Source organism: Balaenoptera musculus, chromosome 8, assembly GCF_009873245.2.
Source record: "Balaenoptera musculus isolate JJ_BM4_2016_0621 chromosome 8, mBalMus1.pri.v3, whole genome shotgun sequence".
Lineage (NCBI taxonomy): Eukaryota > Metazoa > Chordata > Mammalia > Artiodactyla > Balaenopteridae > Balaenoptera > Balaenoptera musculus.
Window position 1 is genome coordinate 24,673,962 of NC_045792.1, and position 21,784 is coordinate 24,695,745.

The 21,784-nt window shown below is 40.2% G+C and overlaps 1 protein-coding gene across 4 annotated transcripts in view; it reads right to left on the minus strand.

The window, feature by feature from the left end:
* ELMOD1 (ELMO domain containing 1) overlaps nucleotides 1-21,784 on the minus strand; it is a 110,176-nt gene that overhangs the window by 55,400 nt on the left and 32,992 nt on the right. For 3 of the 4 annotated variants that reach the window (XM_036859183.1, XM_036859182.1, XM_036859181.1), the window contains one exon: nucleotides 8,421-8,522. Coding sequence is in view for 2 of the 4 variants with exons in the window: in XM_036859182.1 (XP_036715077.1) it covers nucleotides 8,421-8,437 (17 nt within the window). In the remaining 2 variants the exon portion in view is untranslated. Of the gene's footprint in view, nucleotides 1-5; nucleotides 274-8,420; nucleotides 8,523-21,784 lie in introns of all 4 variants that reach the window. The other variant, XM_036859184.1, reaches the window with a different exon arrangement.

The window sequence follows — 21,784 nt, forward strand, 5'->3', positions numbered from 1 at the left end:
GCTACCAAATAAAAGTGAGCTCCTGTCTTGTGCTTCTTTGTTAGAGGAATCCATTCAGCAGGGATGAGGCCTCTGAAACAGGAGATGCACCTAGGACCATGTAGTCTCCTGCCTCTGGGGTGAGGGGGTGTGGGTACCTGTAGTACAACACTACTCCATCATCTTAAATTTGTGACTCTGACATCTTCTTTTGGAATAGTAAGAGAAAAGTGGCTTATTTTGAACAGTTTCAATGAATTTGTTAATGAAAGTTAATTCTTGCTTGAAGAAATCCTGTAATAAACAAGAAGTACACTATTGGTGAGGAAGGATACATACAAAATAATCACAATTCTTGGATCAAATCAACTTTCCTAAACAGAACACTTTTCATCTAAACGGCCATAAAGAACAGCAGACTGCTCAATGTTTCCAGCATTTCATGTACTTTCTAAAATGACATTTTAAAAAATTTTAGCTGCTCTATTGAAGTTCCTAATTAGGGGCACTGGCAGTCAATTGGAAATTAACTTGTCAACAGGTATTTGGCCTAGTAAATGGGCCCCTCTAAATAATGAACATCCTACTAGGAAAAGAGGCCACAGAGGACTTGATACATGAACTGGAAATGTGAAATCATACAAAGAAACCATTTGCGGGCCTCTAGAAAAACAAGATTATTTCCCCACGTTGAGCAGTGATGAGGCAGTGTGGAGCCCCTGGTCTTTTCCATCTTTTTTTTTTTTTTTTTTTTTGGTCGCGTGGCATGTGGGATCTTAGTTCCCCGACCAGGGATCGAATCCACGCCTCCTGCAGTGGAAGCACGGAGTCCCAACAGCTGGATCACTTAGGAAGTCCCCCCTTTTCCATCATTCTTTATCTGAAGAGATCATGCTGCTTTTCAAAGGTAGTGCGTATAAATCTATCATGGATAGATATTATTCCAAATTCTATTGCTATAGTAAAGGGCACTATTTTTAATTCCAGGGAAATTTCATATGAGGGATTAGAGAGCAATAGCTGACTGTGGTACAACTAAAATAATAAATAAATTAATGGTTTATCCTTTTCCTTTCAAAGAATAGGAGACAAGTTTCTCTTAAATTACTAATGACATCACTATTCAAATAAAAATTTAATGATTAAATACATATACTTTCCAAGATTTATTTTTAAAATTCAGGTTTTTTCTACTTGGATAATACATTAACTTATTTATAAGGGAAGCAGCAAACACATTATGCTTTGACATTTAAGAAGCATTTAGACAGGGGCAATGACCAAGATGGTAGAGTAGGAAGACCCTGAGCTCACCTCCTCCCACAGCACACCAAAATTACAACTCTTTACAGAGCAACAACTGATAAGAAAGACCAGACGACTAGCAGAAAAAATCTTCTACAACTAAAGATATAAAGAAGGAACCACAGCAAGACGGGTAGGAGGGGCGGAGATGAGGTACAGTCAAGACTCCTGGGCAGGTGACCCACAAATGACAGAATAATCACAATTGCAGAGGTTCTCCCCAAGGAGCAAAGGGTCCAAGCACAGCATCAGGCTCCCCAGTCCAGGGGATCTGCACTGGGAAGATGAGCCTCCAGAAGGTTTAGGTTTGAAGACCAGTCGGGAGACTCAGAGTGTTGTGGGAAATAGAGACTTCACTCTTAAAGGGTGCACACAAAATCTCACACACTCTGGGAACCAGGGCAGAAATAGTTATTTGAAAGGAGCCTAGGTCAGACCCACCTGCCGGTCTTGGAGAGCCTCCTGGATAGGCAGGAGGCAACTAGAGCTCAACCTGGGGACACAGACACTGGCAGCAACAATTTTGGGGAGCGTGTTCTACCACAGGGACATTTGTGCTGACAAGTGCCATTTTGGAATCCTCCCTGGAGCTTATTAGCTCTGAGACCTGGCCCCACCCACAGGCCTGTCAGCACCAGTACTGGGACGCCTCAGGCCAAGCAACTAGCTGGGCAGGAACACAGTCCCACCTACCAACAGGACTACTGCCTTAAGACCCCCTAAGCCCACAGGCACCCTGAGATATGGCCCTGTCCACCAGAGGGCCCAGGACCTGGTCTCATACACCAGGGCACCGGCACGAGCCCTGGGACCCCAGGGTCTCAGCTCTACCCACCAGCAGGCCGACACCAGCTCTAGGACCCCGGGTCCTGCAGCCTGAGACCCCAGGACCTGGCCTCAGCCACCCGAGGGCAGGCACCAGCCCTGGGATCCCCTGGGCCCTGGCCCCACCCACCAGTGGGTGGATACCACTCTCAGGACCACCACAGTCCCCCCACAGCCTGCCATGTCAGAACCCAGCTGACCCACAAACAGGCCAACAACAGTCTGTGACACCTTGGGCTCCTTAGCCAGCCACTCCAGGATCTAGCCCCACTCACCAGTGGGCCTATAATAGCTTTGGGATACCCCAGATCCTATAGCCAGCTGTGTCAGGAACCAGCCTCACCCAGTAGCATGGAGATACCACCCCAGGACCACCCCAGGCCCCAGATTTCCCCACCAGCGGGTCAACACCAGCTTCAGGACCCCAGGGCTGTGCAGCCAGAGAACCCAGGACCTGGCTCTGTCTACCTCAGGCTGACACCAGTTCTGAGACACCTTGGACCCCTCAGCCAGCTATCCTGGGATCCAGCCCCACTCACCAATGGGCTGAAAGCATTTGGGGACACTCCAGGACATTCAGTGAGATGCATCATGAACTGGCTCTGCCCACCAGCAAGCCAACACTCGATCCAAGACCCCCAGCCCCACAAACACTGGATCCCAGGTCCACCCACCAGTGGGCCAGTACTAGCCCCTGGACCCCCCAAGGCACTACACCCAGCTGCCTTGTGACCCAACCCTGTCCACCAGCTGCCAGCAGTTTCTGCACAAAGCAGGCCTGGCAACCAAATGACTGAGGCAGGGGAGGGGGTGGGAACAGCCATGCCTACCAGGCCATCCACAGTATTCAGCCCACCACAGTAGAAGGACCCACACAGTCCACATAGGGGGCACCCCAAGAGCATATAGCACTGGTGACGAGAGGTGAGTGTGCTGCTGGGACACATAAGACATTTTCTACAAAAGGCCACTTCTCCAAGGTTGGAAAACATAACCAACCTACCAAATATATAGAAATAAAAACAGCAAATTAGGCAAAATGAGGTGACAGAGAAATATCTTCCAAACAAAGGAACAAGATAAAACCCAAGAACTAAGTGAAGCAGAGATAAACAATCTACCTGATAAAGAGTTCAAGGTAACGACTGTAAAGATGTTCAAAGAATGTGGTAGAAGATTGGATGAACAGATTGAGAAATTAGAAGTTTTTAACAAAGATTTAGAAAATACTAAGAAGGACCAAACAGATATGAAGAATACAATAACTAAAATAAGAAATACACTAGAAGGAATCAATAGTAGCTTAGTTGATACACAGGAACAGATCAGCTAGCTGGAAACAGAGTAGTGGAAATCACTGAAGCTGAACAGAAAAAAAAGAAAAAAGAATAAAAAAATGAGGACAGTTTGAGACCTGTGTGACAACATCAAGCATACTAACATTCACATTATAGTGGTCCCAGAAGGAGAAAAGAGAGAGAAAGTGACAGAGAATATATTTGAAGATATAAGAGCTCAAAACTTCCCTAACCCAGGAAAGGAAATAGACATTCAGGTCAGAGGCAGGAGAGCTGGGAAGCCAATACTCAAGTTCCCAAAAAAATCTCTCATGGCAGGCTCTGGTGAGGTCACCTACAGGAAATTGCCTAGAAAACTATTCAGGTTAACATATTTCAACAAGGGTGTGGAAAAAATTTTTGTTTGTTTTTATGCAGGAAACAAAATAATTTAAAATACATGTATGTGTAAACATACATGTACATGTGTATGTGTGTATATATAGCGTGTATACATACACACACATATATGTATGTATACATATGTATATTTATCTATGTATATACATACGTGGTGTGTATGTGTGTGTCCTAAAAAAGAGAAAACTACGGCTAAAAGTACCAGTCTACAGTGAGAGAGGTATTAAAATGTACCATAAATCTATCCCTTTTCAGGACTTCGCTTCTACATCTTATAAATAAGCTCAGTCAATGTCTCAAGCAATGATAGTCAAATTCTGGAATAACTACATGACCCTGCACCTTCAGCCCTTCAAATGCAGTGGAAATTAGTTGGTGGTGAATGGAAATACTACTTGATTAAATAGGAAAGTGTCTGAAGTCTGACTTCAGGTCTAGCCTCAATTTGCCATTATGAGCTGTGTGACTGTGGACAAGCTACTTTGTTTCTCTGCGGCTCTGCCCTCTCATTTGTAAGCTGAAGGGAATGGACTAGATATCTGGCTCTAAGATAAGGCTAGACGCACGTTGTAAGGGAAAAAGATTTTTTGTCTGACTCACCCTTCTCTTTAAGGTCTACATTAGGTCGGGGTGAAAGTGTTACCATGCTTCTGGGCTGTTTTATGCCATGCTTGCAAACGTGTCCAAGAGCTGCCCCCAACTTTATCTTTGCAACTTATCTTCTACTCTCCCTAAACGGGGTCTACAGCCAACAAACCTGGACCACCTGCTGCTTGTGGCAGCTGGTCACACTTTCTCAGGCTTTGTTCTTAGGACCTTCTCCACCTGTTACATCCTCTGTCTCTTTCCTTCAACATCACCTCAGTGAAGCCTTCCCTGAATAGTCCCATCACAAAACAGCTGTAGCATGTCACCAATCACATTTCTTCTTACAACTTAATTTTGTATGCATGACTTCATCTCGTTGCCAAGTGGTATGTTACTTTGGAGCAAAGGCCACCTCATATTCACTTCTGTATCACCCAGAACACCTCACGACAGGTACACAGTACCATGATGCAAAAATTATGAGAAAAAAACTTTGAAGTCAGATAGGCCTGCATTCAAATATCTGTGTGCCCTTAGATGAGTTTCTTAACTTTGCTAAGCTTTCTTGCCCTGTGCTGTAAACGGGGTATTAATTCTTATTTTATTACAATTGTTATGAAGAGAAAATAAAAATTAAAATGTGGCATAGTACTGGAATTATCACTAGTACTAAACGCTTTCTAAATGAATCAGTGGACCAAGATATTAATCAAGTGTGAATGACTTATAAAACCCCATTTACATATTTTTTTGCTAATTGGAAGCTTTTATTTACCTAATCACAGTAGTAAAACATTGTTTTCCCCTTTACTGTTTCACAGCCAGGACTTGGGTACAAGTCTGCGTTATATCTCAGTTTCTCCCATGGAGGCTTGAGTTTGGCAGATGGTTTCATTTCCTGTCTTCTGCCTAAGGAAGGAAAGTATGCAGTGAAGTCCATGGCCAAGAAACTGAGATCTTGTGGCTGAAATAGTTGGAAGGAATTATTTATATGGGGTGACTTATCCCCTTTATTAGAAATATTCAAAATTAATAATGTTTTGATGACCTTAAAAGCATTTAATTTCAATAACTAAATCCTAGCAAAGGAAAAGATCTTAATACAACTGTTAGGTCCTCTCTGTTATAAACAATAATTGAGTTGAAATTAATGAAATACATTAAACAAGCTAAACTCTAAGCCTCAGTTATATTTAGGGCTCAAAAAGTGTCCCCTCTTTTTCTGATCACACATAGACACTTTCTTCTCAGTTTTATCCCTGTATTCTTTTAATGCAGATCATGGCTAAAGTCATATTGGGTGACTGTGGGGTACTTATCCAATATCCCATATCTACTGTCAACTTAAAACACACCCTTCAGCTGGGTGTACTAATCCTGTAGCATTTATTTCTAATATCTTACGTAATGTTTTTTCTACTCCCTTAAGCTCTGAGTAGTTACACCATTAATATATGTGATGGTAGCAGGGAGTTAGAAAGAGAAGAGTATGGGTTCCATGTATCTTAAATGTGGATTAAAATCCATTTTTCCCCACACCTGGTTTCTTTAAGATTAACTTCACTTCTTCTGAGGCTGTACATGGCCTCAGAAGTTGCTCATTCTAGAGCAACTCAGAAGTTGACAGATTAATCACTCTGTGGGCTTTTTAAATGATGTTGATTCTTCTCAGTGAAAGTCAACTCCTTATTCTACATAATGTATTTGCTGAGCTCAGGAATTAACACCTGATTTGTTCAAGTTATATTTATATAACCTCCTCTTTGGTTCAAATGAAAAGATTGCCAAATTGTGGGAATGGACTACAGAGAATAGAAGGCAACCTAAATTATCTGATAGTGCCTGTAATGCAGAATTATTACTCCTTGCCCTCCTATCCCTCCAATTACCACAAACATTAACATATAATGAATACACACAAGTTATAACAATAAAAAGCATTAAAAACAAAAATTAAAGCCAAAAGCAATAACCAACTAAGGAGAAACAATGATTGAATTTTGGGACTTCTCTGGTGGTCCAGTGGTAGAGAATTCGCCTTCCAATGCAGGGGACGCGGGTTCAATCCCTGGTTGGGGAACTAAGATCCCACATGCTGCTGGGCAACTAAGCCATGCACCACAACTACTGAGCTCACGCACCACAACGGAATGCCGCAACTAAGACCCGATGCAGCCAAAAAAATAATAATAATAATAATAAATAAATATTTTTTAAAAATGATTGAGTTTCCTGTTATTATTTCAAAACCAATGGTCAATGAAAATCCTCAAGTTTCTCTCTTGATGTGTAATTTATTATGCTAGCTTCAGTTTCACACAAATTATCAATGTTAAGTAATATTTATAAAACAAATGTGCCAAGTTAAAAGAGAAAAATTTGTATCAGAACATATAACTGATAGGGATATGCCAGTTCCATTACCCTTGGTGCTGCTCTGTGTGAAATTAGAGTGGTAGATTTTTCACTATATCAGTTTTAAATCATCAAATACAAATTCAATTAAAAATATAATCTCTATTAAACATAGTGTTGCACCTATTCAATTTAACAAAAACTAACAGAAACAAATGCTACTATTTCTCCTAAAATGGCTGGTTTTGAGCTCACTCAAGTTTTTCTAAAACAAAAACACTGAAGAAGAAATTCAGTAGTACAAGTCTTGGCACAAACTTCACCACTACCACCTCCCCTTTTACAAAAGGAGCTCCTGACTTCTAAGCTTCAGCTAACACTAAAGCTCTCTGTTAACACGATTCTACAGATAAAAAACACCACGTTTACACTCAAGGGGGATTTATAGATACCAATTTTTCATGAGTGTGTAAACAGATAGGTTAATGTCATGGCAACCAAAAGTGTATCAAGTTAAATACTTTGCTGGTAAATGACCTAGTGATTTTTCAAATACTATCTTTTTACACATCTGAGATAAACAGGCTGAGGGGTATTCTGTATAATAAAACAAATGTTAATGCCTGTAAATGGTTTAATAGTGACCTTCTGAGAGGTTTTCACAATTCTAAGATTGAATTGTAAAACACCAGTAGCTACACCAAAACATAGTGAATCCCACCCAAAATGACCTAGATGCTCCAGAAATAACAATGCAATGAAAACCAGTGGGAAAAAGAAAATCTTAAATTGCAGCCACTGAAAGAATTAAATCACTTCCTAAAAGAAGTAAACCCACTAATTATTTTCTTAGAGAAAATAGCCAGAACAAGGGACGAGAATATGCAATATAGGTAGGCCACCATCTTGCAGGAAAGAAACTCAATATTCTAGAAAGTGTGTCTTATTTTCTAACTTTCAGGACCAAATTAACTTTATTTTGTCATGTTTTAATATAATGTAAAATTTCTCTGAGAATTTTATTTATAGAATTGTGAATGACAGTCAATACTCTTGAAAATAATTATAACTATAGGTCCAGCTAAATGGCTTTCAAAACAAAAAATGATCACTCTAAAACACACAAACATATATGGTACCCTATACAGCACAATCTTCAGGGAACCAAAAATTAATGCAGATTTAAGAGGCATCACTGAGGCAGGAAAAGCAAAACCTGAGAACATATATTTTTCACCAAAAATGAACATTTGAAAATGCCTGTATGGGTTGGCCAGCCAACCAAAATCTATATTTAAAATTACTTTTTTTAGGAAAATGATTCTACACAAATTATATTGATTCCTTGACTACTAACGCCTCAAACCTGAACCTTAGGGCTTTAGAAACACAAGGCATCAAAGTGTGTCTGCCCCATAGTTTTGTGCCTATATTCTTTTATAATCTCTTGTAATCTCCTACTTGTAAGTGCTCTCTCTTAGCATCAGTATGGGTATAGAGTTGGCAGAGGAACCTTATGGCCAAATTGTTCTTAGCCAAAATACAATGCTATTTTATGCAGTCCTAGAGAACTGGTTATAGGATCACAAATAGTGAACAGAAATATTATACTAATTGTTAAGGAAGTTTCTCCATTTCAGAGTGCTCGTCCAGGAAGCCATAAATACTTACCTCAGGAAGTGCTTCATTGTGCCTGTTTTGATTATCCAGGTGTTATACAAATGGTTCTCAAGTAATTGCTTCCAAATTTGCCTTTGTCAAAGTAAATGTAAGCTGTGGAAGAAATTAGATATATTTACTGTTAATGGGGCTGGAAACCCCAACCCCCAAATTTCTGCTTACCTTAGTAAGCAGATAAGGTGCTATGCACCCAGAACTTTACCAGCTGAACTGCCCACACAGCAATACAATTCAATGGATGGCAATTATAGCTAAAGCCTTTCACTTTATAATTACACAATTAGTCTCTCATTTTAAGTCACTTGCTGGAGAAATTGTTAGTTTCACGAGCAATCCCTTCAATAGTAAACTTTTCCCCTATTTTGGATACTGTTCCTATATTTTGAAGAACAGTATTTGTATGAAAGATAAAAATGAAGAACCATTAAATTAACTATTCTGATTTCCAGATAGCAAATTGCCTTAAATCTGGCAGCCTCAACCTTCCAGAAGTACAACTCAAAAAATAACTAAAAGCAACTGGTAATGTCTCTAAGCTAAAAAATAACTGATAAAGAGCAAGTACTCCAAACAAATGAATGATATGCCCCCGGCCCCATTTTGGGGGGCTCCGTGAATAAAACAGTGAAATTATATAATTGTTTAGCACATTTCAGTTTACAATATACTTTCACAAAATCCACTATATCAAGTTATTGATCTTCCAACAAGGAAGGACACCAGAAGCTGCCTACAAAGCAGCAAATTGGTATGAGATGTGAAGAAACAGACAAGAGAAGAGAGAGTGGCTGGAAGCAATAGCAGAATGAAGTTACCTCATGAGAGAGAGACAAACGGAATGCTAGCTGCAACAACAAGGTAAGGTACTAAATGTGTGGACAAATGGCTTACAGCAGAGACACAATTACCCACTAGAACAGCCCAGGGAATACAGAAACTCGGCCTAAACAAAAGCCAGTCTTTTTGCTTTTTTAAAAAATTGAGGTATAGGTGATTTACAATATTACATAAGTTTCAGATGTACAACATAGTGATTCACAATTTTTAAAGGTTATACTCCATTTATACTTATTGTAAAATATTGGATATATTCCCTGTTCTATACAATATATCCTTGTAGCTTATTTATTATATATATAGTAGTTTGTATCTCTTAATCCCCTACTTGTCTCTTGCCCCTCCCCCATCCCTCACCCCACTGGTAACCACTAGCTTGTTCTCTATATCTGTGAGTCTGTTTCTTTTTGCTATACTTACTAGATTTCTTTTTTAGCTTCCATATATAAGTGATATCATGCATTATGTTATTCTCTGACTTATTTCACTTAGCATAATACCCTTCAAGTCCATCCATGTTGTTGCAAATAGCAAAATCTTGTTCTTTTTTTATGGCTGAGTAGTATTCCATTGTGTATATACACCACATCCTTTTTACCCACTCATCTGTTGATGGACACTTTAGTTGCTTCCATATCTTGGCAACTGTAAATAATGCTGCTATGATATTGGAGTGCATGTATCTTTTAGTGTTTTCATTTTTTTTTTGGAAACATACCCAGGAGTGGAATTGCTGGCTCATATGGTAGTAATATTTTTATTTTTTTGAGAAAGTGCTATACTGTTTTCCACACTGGATACACCAATTTACATTCCCAACAGTGGACAAGATTTACCTTTTTTCCACACTCTCACCAGCATTTATTGTTTGTCAACTTTTTGATGATGGCCATTCTGACCAGTCTGAGGTGATACCTCATTGTAGTTTTGTATTTCATTAATAATTAGTGATGTTGAGCATCTTTTCATGTGCCTTTTGGACATCTGTATGTCTTCTACAGAGAAATGTCTATTTAGATCTTCTGCCCATTTTTGATTGGGCTGTTTGTTTTTTTGATATTGAGCTGCATGAGCATATTTTGGAGATTAATCCCTTGTCAGTCGCTTCATTTGCAAATATTTTCTCCAATTCTGTGGGATGTCTTTTGATTTTGTTTTTGCTTTCCTTTGCTGTGCAAAATTAGTTCCCCATTTGTTTATTTTTGTTTTTATTTTCATTTTTCTAGGAGGTGGATACAAAAAGATATTGCTGCAATTTGTGTCGTAAAGTGTTTTGCCTATGTTTTCCTCTAAGAGTTTTATAGTATCTGGCCTTACATTTAGGTCTTTAATCCATTTTGAGTTTATTTTTGTGTATGGTGTCAGAGAATGTCCTAACATTCTTTTTCATTCTTTTGCATGTAGCTGTCCAGTTTTCCCAACACCACTTATTGAAGAGGCTGCCTTTTCTCCACTATATATTCTTACCTCCTTTGTCAATAGATTAATTGACCATAGGTGAGTGGGTTTATTTCTGGGCTTTCTATCCTGTTCCATTGATCTACATTTCTGTTTTTCTGCCAGTACCATACTGTCTTGATGACTGTAGCTTTGTAGTATAGTCTGAAGTCAGGGAGCCTGATTCTCCAGCTCTGTTTTTCTTTCTCAAGATTACTTTGGCTATTTGGGGTCTTTTGTGTTTCCCTATAAATTAAAAACTCTTTTGTTCCAGTCCTGTGAAAAATGCCATTGGTAATTGAATAGGGATTGCATTAAATCTGTAGATTGCCTTGGGTAGTATAGTCATTTTGACAATATTCATTCTTCTAATCCAAGAACATGGTATGTCTTTCCATCTGTTTGTGTCATTTTTCATTTCTTTTTTTAAAAAATTAATTTATTTATTTTTGACTGTGTTGGGTCTTTGTTGCTGTGCACAGGCTTTCCCTAGTTGCAGCGAGCGGGGGCTACTCTTCGTTGTGGTGCACGGGTTTCTCATTGTGGTGGCTTTTCTTGCTGCAGACCACAGACTCTAGGCATGCAGGCTTCAGTAGTTGTGGCACACAAGCTCAGTAGTTGTGGCTTGTAGGCTTAGTTTCTCTGTGGACTGTGGGATCTTCCCAGACCAGGGATCGAACCCATGTTCCCTGCATTGGCCACTGCACCACCAGGGAAGTCCTCATCTTCAATTTCTTTCATCAGCATCTTATAGTTTTCAGAGTACAGGCTTTTTGCCTCCTTGGGTAGATTTATATCTAGGTATTTTATTCTTTTTGATGTGATGGTAAATGGGATTATTTCCTTAATTTCTCTTTCTTATCTTTCATTGTTAGTGTACAGAAATGCAACAGATTTCTGTGTATTAAGTTTGTATTCTGCAAATTTACTGAATTCATTCATGAGCGCTAGTAGTTTTCTGGTAGCATCTTTAGGATTTTCTGTGTATAATATCATGTCATCTGCAAACCAAGTTGGTTTTATTTCTTCTTTTCCAATTTGGATTCCTTTTATTTTTTTTCTTCTCTGATTGCCCTGGCTCGGACTTCCAAAACTATGTTGAATAAAAGTGGTGAGAGTGGACATCCTTGTCTTGTTCCTGATCTTAGAGGAAATACTTTCAGCTTTTCACTGTTGAGTATGATGTTAGCTGTGGGTTTGTCATATACAGCCTTTATTATGTTGAGGTATGTTCCCTATATGCCCACTTTCTGGAGAGTTTTTATCATAAATGGGTGTTGAATATATACTGTTCATCTCTGTTTGTTTGTTCTTTAAAGCTTTTAGCTCTTTATTAAACATTTCCTGTATCCTTTCAGTCTGTGCCTCCATTCCTTTTCCGAGATCTTGGATCATCTTACTATCATTACTCTGAATTCTTTTTCAGGTAGATTGCATATCTCTACTTAAATTAGCTGTTCTTCTGAGTTTTTTTTATCTTGTTCCTTCATCTGGAACATCTTTCTCTGCCATCTCATTTTGTCTAACTTTCTCTGTTTGTGGTCTCTGTTCCTCAGGCTGCAGGACTGTAGTTCCTTTTTCTTTTGGTGTCTGCCCCCTGGTGAGTGACACTGGTCTAGAAGGTGTGCAGGCTTCCTGGTGGGAGGAACTGGTGCCTGCCCACTGGTGGGTGGAGCTGGGTCTTATCCCTTTGGTGGGAAGGGCTGTGTCAAGGGGTGTGTTGAGAGCTGGCAGTGGGCTCAGAATGACTTTAGGCAGCCTGTCTGCTGATGGATGGGGCTGTGTTCCCACCCTGTTGGTTGTTTGGCCTGAGCATGGTTGTTTGGTACTGGAGCCTGCAGGCTGTTGCATGGGGCCAGATCTCGTGCCAAAATGGTGTCCTCCAGGAGAGCCCACACCAATGAATATTCCCTGGGGCCTCTACCACTAGTGCCCTTGCCCCCACAGTGAGCCATGACCACTCCTCATATGTCAGAAGACCCTCCAAGAAATGCAGATATGTCTGGCCCAGGCTTCTATGGAGTCACTGCTTTGCTCTGGGTCCCAATGTATGTGAAGCCTTGTGTGTGACCTCCAAGAGTGGAGTCTCTGTTTCCCCCAGTTCTGTGGAGCTCCTGCATTCAAGCTCCACTGGCCTTCAACAGCAGATGTTTTGGAGGCTCCTCCACCTGATGCCAGACCCCCAGGGTGAGGAGCATAATGTGGGGCTCACAACTCTCACTCCTGTGGGAGAACCTCTGCAATATAATTATTTTCTAGTTTGTGGGTCACCCATCTGGCAGGTATGGGATTTGATTATATTGCAAAAGCACCCCTCCTATCATCTCATTGTGGCTTCTTCTTTGTCTTTGGGTGTAGAATATCTTTTTCGGTAGGTTCAAGTCTTTTTTGTTGATGGTTGTTCAGTAGTTAGTTGTGATTTTGTTTTTTTCATGAGAGGAGATGAACTCAATTTCTTCTGCTCTGCCATCTTGTCTCTTGCCCCTCTCAATCATATGGTTTTTATTCTTCAACTTGTTAATGTGGTATATCGCACTGATTGGTTTGTGGATACTGAACCATCCTTGCATCCCTGGGATAAACTCCACTTGAGTATGGTAAATGATCCTTTTAGTGTACTGTTGGCTTCAATTTGCTAATATTTCATTGAGGTTTTTGCATCTATGTTCATCAGTGATATTGGCCTGTAATTTTCTTTTTGTGTGATATCTTTGTCTAGTTTTGGTATCAGAGTGATGCTGGCCTCATCAAATGAGTGCAGAAGCATTTTTTCCTCTGCAATTTTTTGGAATAGTTTGAGAAGGATAGGTGTCAACTCTTCTCTAAATGTTTGGTAGAATTCACCTCTAAAGCCATCTGGTGGCTGGACTTTTGTTTGTTGGGAGTTTTGCCAGTATTTTCTTTAATACATAGCTATTTCTGTAAATATTTCATGCATGCTTGAAAAAAATTTCTACATGTCAACTTAAGATTGTGGTTGTTTCTGGGAAAAGAGGGAGTGTTTTAGGATCGGGGAGTGGGAAAATGGCCTTCACTTTTATGAATGTTTTATTTATTAAAAAGCAAAATAAAGAGGAAAAATGTGTTCATTTTGAGTGGTGGGAATGTATATTATTCTTTGTACATTTGGGTCTTTTAAAAACAAACCCAAATTTCAATTAAAAACTCTTAGTGCCCACCCAGAGCCCAGATCATGGTTTCAAATACATTCTCCAGTTAAAGGAACCAGTGCTCCTTGGAAAAATGGCTGATTCTAGTGTTTGGGCAGGAAATATACAAGGTAAGCCTGCTCTGTCTTCTTGTGCCAGAAAGTAAGGAAGTGCTCAAAAGACAAACAACTGGGGATATATCAAATAAACACAGGAGCTCCTGATGGTCAAAGCAGAACAATTTGAGTAACAAAATAAATAAAGTATTATTGGATAATAACTCAAAGTATAAAATAAATATCCATGACTCCATACTGATATAAATAAATGACTGAATACATGAATAAGTGTACATAAATCTTTCACACAAAAGAATTCCAAATAATTTCTGTAGATACTCTGCCCTCAAGGAGGTGGAGCATAACTCTTTACCCCTTAAATACAGGCTGGACATACAAGCATACCTTGTTTTATTGTGCTTCACTTTATTGTGAAGGTAGTAAAAGCTTCCACATGCTGGGAAGCCTCCTCACTGGCGGGGACAGGGGGAGCTTTGGAGCCTCAGAGGAAAGTGCAGCAACAGGGGTACGGAGGGCAAAGCAGAGAGAATCCTGTCCAGAGGATCAGTGTCGACCAGCACTCCCCGGCCTGAGATTCTTTTTTTTTTTTTTTTTTTTTTATTTATTTATTTTTGGCTGTGTTGGGTCTTCGTTTCTGTGCGAGGGCTTTCTCTAGTTGTGGCAAGCGGGGGCCACTCTTCATCGCGGTGCGCGGGCCTCTCACTATCGCGGCCTCTCTTGTTGCGGAGCACAGGCTCCAGACACGCAGGCTCAGTAATTGTGGCTCACGGGTCCAGTTGCTCCGCGGCATGTGGGACCTTCCCAGACCAGGGCTCGAACCCGTGTCCCCTGCATTGGCAGGCAGACTCTCAACCACTGCGCCACCAGGGAAGCCCCGGCCTGAGATTCTTGTTTGCACACCAGGGTGGGTGGGGGCTGGGTGCTGAGGCTCAGGCTTCGGAAGTCAGACCCCAGGGAGAGGACTGGGATTGGCTGCATGAAGACAGCCTGAGGCGGCTAGTGTGCCACAGCTGAGGGAGTTTGGGAAGAAGTCTGGGCCTACCAGAGAGTAAGTGACCATTGTTGTGGGGTGCTCAAATAGAAGGATGGGCCCACCATAGGAATTTCTTTCTCTGTGTGCTCACAGACAGCAGGGCACTGCCTAAATGAGCTCCAGGTGGGTGCGAGCCACGGCTGCTACCTCGGACCCCAGAGGTGGGCGCGATGCCTACCACTGCCACCACTGCAACCAAGCATCCTGAGACCAAGCACAGGTCACTGCCCACACCTTCCTGGGAGCCTCTGCAGCCCTCCATTGCCAAGGGTCCTGCAATCTGGGACCAACTTCCCTAGGAGAGTGCACAGCATGCCTCAGGCTGTTATAACTTCCTGCTGGCCTCTGCCATTGCAGGCACTCACTGCAGAACGCAGTTGTGACTGCAATCCCTCCTTCTCCCCAGCCTGAGTGAGCCAGTGAACCCAAATCAGCTGCTGCTTTCTCACCCTCTTGCCTGAGGGGAGAACAGACGCCTGAGGGTGGCCCACATACCAAAACCACATGCTTTGGTTTTGGTGGGGCCAGAACAAAAGCTGAACTCCAGGGGTGGTGTGACCAAAGAAGAGGAAGGGAAATCTCTCTATGCAGCCGCAGGGGGGGCTGATTAAATCCCCACAATCAGCTTGGTAAACCCTGCATCTGTGGAATATCTGAAAAGATGAGCTTTCCCACAATTGAGGCTGTGGACGTTGGGGGCAAGTACACACAGGAGTTGGGCCAGGTCAGAGTCTGAGCTGGCCCCACAATGCCCACAGCAGGTCCAGAGACCTACCTAGAGTTTGCTTTCTGCTTCTGATTTGTTTTTGTTTTTTATTTTTGTTAGTTTAGTTTTTAGTGTTTGTTTTCATTTTTCGGTTCGTTTATTTGTTCAGTTGCTCTCTTCTTTTTTGTTTTCTCTCTTTGTGTGTGTGTGTATGTGTGTGTGTGTGTCTGTGTTTGGTTTTGCTTTTACCATTAGTCTTGGGGTTTTGTTTGTTCAGTTTTTTTTTTTTTCCTTTCCTTCTGTGCCATGTGGCTTGCAGGGTCTTTGTGCTCTGGACAAGGTTTGGGCCTGAGTCTCTGAGGTGGGAGAGCTGAGTCCAGGATGTTGGACCAACAGAGAACTACCAGTCCCAGGGAATATTAATCAGCAAGAGCTCTCCTAGAGGTCCCCATCTCAACATCAAGACCCAGCTCCACCCAACGCCCAGCAAACTCCAGTGCTGGAGGCCTCACAGCAAACAAATAGCAAGACAGGAACACAACTCCACCCATTAGCAGAAAGGCTGCCTAAAGTCATACTAAGCTCACAAACACCACAAAACACACCACCAGACATGGCCCTGCCCATCAGAGGGACAAGATCCAGCTCCACCCACCAGAACACAGGTACCAGTCCCCCGCTCCAGGAAGCCTACACAAGCTACTGGACCAAGCTCACCCACTGGGGGCAGACACCAGAAGAGGAACTACGATCCTGCAGCCTGCAGAAAGGAGACCCCAAACACAGTAAGCTAAACAAAATGACAATACAGAGAAATATGCTGCAGATGATGGAGCAAAGTAAAAAACCATAAGCCCAAACAAATGACGAGGAAATAAGCAGTCTACCTGAGTAATGATAGTAAAGGTGATCTAAAATCTCAGAAACAGAAGGGAGAAAATACAAGAAACGTTTAACAAAGACCTAGAAGAACTAAAGAACAAACAGTGATGAACAACAGAATAACTGAAAATAAAAATACTCTAGAAGGAATCAATAGCAGAATAACTGAGGCAGAAGAATGGATCAGTGAGCTGCAAGATAGAATGGTGGAAATAACTGCTGCAGAGCAGAATAAAGAATGAAAAGAATTGAGAACACTCTGAGAGACTTCTGGGACAACATTAAACGCACCAACATTCGAATTATAGGGGTCCCAGAAGAAGAAGAGAAAGAGAAAGGGACTGAGAAAATATTTGAAGAGATTATAGTTGAAAACTTCCCTAACATGGGAAAGGAAATAGTCAATCAAGTTCAGGAAGTGCAGAGAGTCCCATACAGGATAAAACCGAGGAGAAACATGCTGAAACACATGTTAATCAAACAATCAAAAACTAAATACAAAGAAAATATATTAAAAGCAGCAAGGGAAAGCAACAAATAACATACAAGGGAATCCCCATAAGGTTATCAGCTGATTTTTCAGCAGAAACCCTGCAGGCCAGAAGGGAGTGGCAGGACACATTTAAAGTGATGAAAGGGAAAAACCTACAACTAAGATTACTCTACCCAGCAAGGATCTCATTCAGATTCAACAGAGTAATCAAAAGCTTTACAGACAAGCGAAAGCTAAGAGAATTCAGCACCACCAAACCAGCTCTACAACAAATGCTAAAGGAACTTCTCTAAGTGGAAAACACAAAAGAAGAAAAAGACCTACAAAAACAAATCCAAAAAAATTAAGAAAATGGTAATAGGAACATACATATTGATAATTACCTTAAATGTAAATGGGTTAAATGCTCCAACCAAAAGGCACAGACTGGCTGAATGGATACAAAAACAAGAACCATATATATGCTGTCTACAAGAGACCCATTTCAGACCTAGGGACACATACAGACTGAAAGTGAGGGGATGGAAAAGGATATTCCATGCAAACATAAATCAAAAGAAAGCTGGAGTAGCAATACTCATATCAGATAAAATAGACTTTAAGATAAAGGCTGTTACAAAAGACAATGAAGGACACTACATAATGATTAAGAGATCAATCCAAGAAGATATAACAATTATAAATATATGTGCACCCAACATAGGAGCACCTCAATACATAAGGCAAATGTTAACAGTTATAAAAGGAGATATCGACAGTAACACAATAATAGTGGGGGACTTTAACACCTCATTTACACCAATGGACAGATCATCCAGACAGAAAATCAATAAGGAAACACAAGCTTTAAATGACACAATAAACCAGATAGATTTAATTGATATTTATAAGACATTCCATCTGAAAACAGAAGAATACACTTTCTTCTCAAGTGCACATGTAATATTCTTCAGGGTAGATCACACCTTGGGTCACAAATCAAGCCTTGGTAAATTTAAGAAATAGGAAATTGTACCAAGCATCTTTTCCGACCACAGTGCTATGAGATTAGAAATCAATTACAGGAAAAAAACTGTAAAAAACACAAACACATGGAGGCTAAACAATGTGCAACTAAATAACCAAGAGATCACTGAAGAAATCAAAGAGGAAATCAAAAACTACCTAGAGACAAATGACAACTAAAACACAACAACATAAAACCTATGGGATGCAGCAAAAGCAGTCCTAAGAGGGAAGTTTAAAGCAATACAATCCTACCTCAAGAAACAAGAAAAATCTCAAATAAACAATCTAACCCTACACTTAAAACAACTAGAGAAAGAAGAAGAACAACAACAAAACCCCCAAATTTAGTAGAAATAAAGAAATCATAAAGATTAGAGCAGAAATAAATGAAATAGAAAAAAAGAAAACAACAGCAAAGATCAATAAAACTAAAATCTTGTTCTTTGAGAAGATAAACAAAATTGATAAACCTTTAGCCAGACTTATTAAGAAAAAGAGGGAGAGGACTCAAATCAATAAAGTTACAAATGAAAACAGAGAACTTACAATGGACACCACAGAAATACATAGCATCATAAGAGACTACTACAAGCAACTATATGCCAATAAAATGGACAACCTGGAAGAAATGGACAAATTCTTAGAAAGGTATAATCTTCCAAGACTGAACCAGGAAGAAATAGTAAATATGAACAGACCAATCACAAGTAAGGAAATTGAAACAGTGATTAAAAATCTTCCCACAAACAAAAGTCCAGGACCACATGGCTTCACAGGTGAATTCTATCAAACATTTAGAGAGGAGCTGACACCCATCCTTCTCAAACTATTCCAAAAAATTGCAGAGGAAAAAATGATTCTGCACTCATTCGATGAGGTCAGCATCACCCTGAAACCAAAAGATATCAAAGATATCACAAAAAACGAAAATTACAGAGCAGTATCACTGATGAATATAGACACAAAAATTCTCAACAAAATACTAGCAAACAGAATCCAACAGCACATTAAAACGATCATACACCATGATCAAGTGGGATTTATCCCAGGGATGCAAGGATTCTTCAATATATGCAAATCAATCAATGTGATACACTACATTAACAAACTGAAGAATAAAAACCATGTGATCATCTCAATAGATGCATAAAAAGCTTTTGACAAAATTCAACACCAATTTATGATACAAACTCTCCAGAAAGTGGGCATAGAGGGACACTACCTCAACATAATAAAGGCCATATACGAGAGACCCACAGCAAACATCATTCTCAATGGTGAAAAACTGACAGCATTTCCTCTAAGATCAGGAACAAGACAAGGATGACCATTCTTTTTTTTTTTTTTAATAAATTTAGTTATTTATTTATTTATGGCTGTGTTGGGTGTTTGCTTCTGTGCGAGGGCTTTCTCTAGTTGTGGCAAGTGGGGGCCACTCTTCATCGCTGTGCATGGGCCTCTCACTGTCACGGCCTCTCTTGCTGCGGAGCACAGGCTCCAGACACGCAGGCTCAGTAGTTGTGGCTCACGGGACCAGTTGCTCCGCGGCATGTGGGATCCTCCCAGACCAGGGCTCGAACCCGTGTCCCCTGCATTGGCAGGTGGATTCTCAACCACTGCGCCACCAGGGAAGCCCAAGGATGACCATTCTTGCCACCATTACTCAACACAGTTTTGGAAGTCTTAGCCATGGCAATCAGGGGAGAAAAAGTAGGAAAAGGAAAACAAATTGGAAAAGAAGAAGTGAAACTGTCACTGTTTGCAGATGACCTGATACTATACATAGAAAATCTTAAAGATGACACCAGAAAACTACTAGAACTAATCAATGAATTTGGTAAAGTTGCAGGATGCAAAATTAATGCACAGAAATCTCTTGCATTCCTATAAACTAACAACGAAAGATCAGAAAGAGAAATTAAGGAAATATTCCCATTTACCATTGCAACAAAAAGAATGAAATACCTAGGAATAAACCTACCCAAGGAGGTAAAAGACCTGTACTCAGAAAACTATGAAACACTGATGAAAGAAATCAAAGATGACATAAACAGATGGAGAGATATACCATGTTATTGGATTGGAAGAATCAATACTGTGAAAATAACTATACTACCTAAAGCAATCTATAGATTCAGTGCAATTCCTATCAAATTACCAATGGCATTTTTCACAGAAATAGAACAAAAATTCTTAAAATGTGTATGGAGACACAAAAGACCCCGAATAGCCAAAGCAATCTTGAGAAAAAAAGCAGAGTTGGAGGAATCAGGCTCCCTGACTTCAGACTATACTACAAAGCTACCGTAATCAAGACAATATGGTACTGGCACCAAAACAGAAATATAGATCAATGGAACAGGATAGAAAGCCCAGAGATAAACCCATGCACCTATGGTCATCTAATCTATGACAAAGGAGGCAAGAATATACAATGGAGAAAAGACGGTCTCTTCAATAAATTGTGTGGGGAAAACTGGAGAGCTACAGGTAAAAGAATGAAATTAGAACACTCCCTAACACCACACACAGAAATAAACTCAAAATGGATTAAAGACCTAGATGTAAGACTGGACACTATAAAACTCTTAGAGGAAAACAGGCAAAACAGTCTTTGACATAAATCACAGCAAGATCTTTTTTGACCCACCTTCTAGAGTAATGTAAATAAAACAAAAATAAATGGGACCTAATGAAACGTGAAAGCTTTTGTACAGCAAAGGAAACCATAAACAAGATGAAAAGACAACCCACAGATTGGGAGAAAATATTTGCAAATGAATCAATGGACAAAGGATTAATCTCCAAAATATATAAACAGCTCATGCAGCTCAATATCAAAAAACAAACAACCCAATCCAAAAATGGGTGAAGACCTAAATAGGCATTTCTCCAAAGAAGACATACAGATGACCAAGAGGCACATGAAAAAATGCTCAACATCACTAAGTTTTAGAGAAATGAATATCAAAACTACACTAAGGTATCACCTTCCACTGGTCAGAATGGCGTCATCAAAAAATCTACAAACAATAAATGCTGGAGCGGGTGTAGAGAAAAGGGAACCCTCTTGCACTGTTGGTGGGAATGTAAATTGATACAACCACTATGGAGAACAGTATGGAGGTTCCTTAAAAAAATAAAAATAGATTTACCATATGACACAGCAATCCCACTACTGGGCATATACCCAGAGAAAACCATAATTCAAAAAGACACATACACCCCAATGTTCACTGAAGCACTATTTACAACAGCCAAGTAATGGAAGCTACCTCAATGCCCATCGACAGATGAATGGATAAAGAAGATGTGGTACATATATACAATGGAATATTAGCCCTAAAAAGGAATGAAATTGAGTCATTTGTAGAGATGTGGATGGACCTAGAGACTGTCATACAGAGTGAAATAAGTCAGAAAGGGAAAAACAAATATCATATATTAATGCATATATGTGGAATCTAGAAAAATGGTACCTGTCTGCAAGGCAGAAATAGAGACACAAACGTAGAGAACAAATGTATGGACACCAAGGGGTAATGGGGAGTGGGATGAATTGGGAGATTGGGATTGACATATATACACTAAAACGTATAAAATAGATAACTAATGAGAACTTGCTGTATACCACAGGGAACTCCATTTCGCTGTACAGTAGAAACTAACACAACATTGTAAAACAATTATACCCCAATTTAAAAAGATAGGGAAATCTGAATAAGCATAG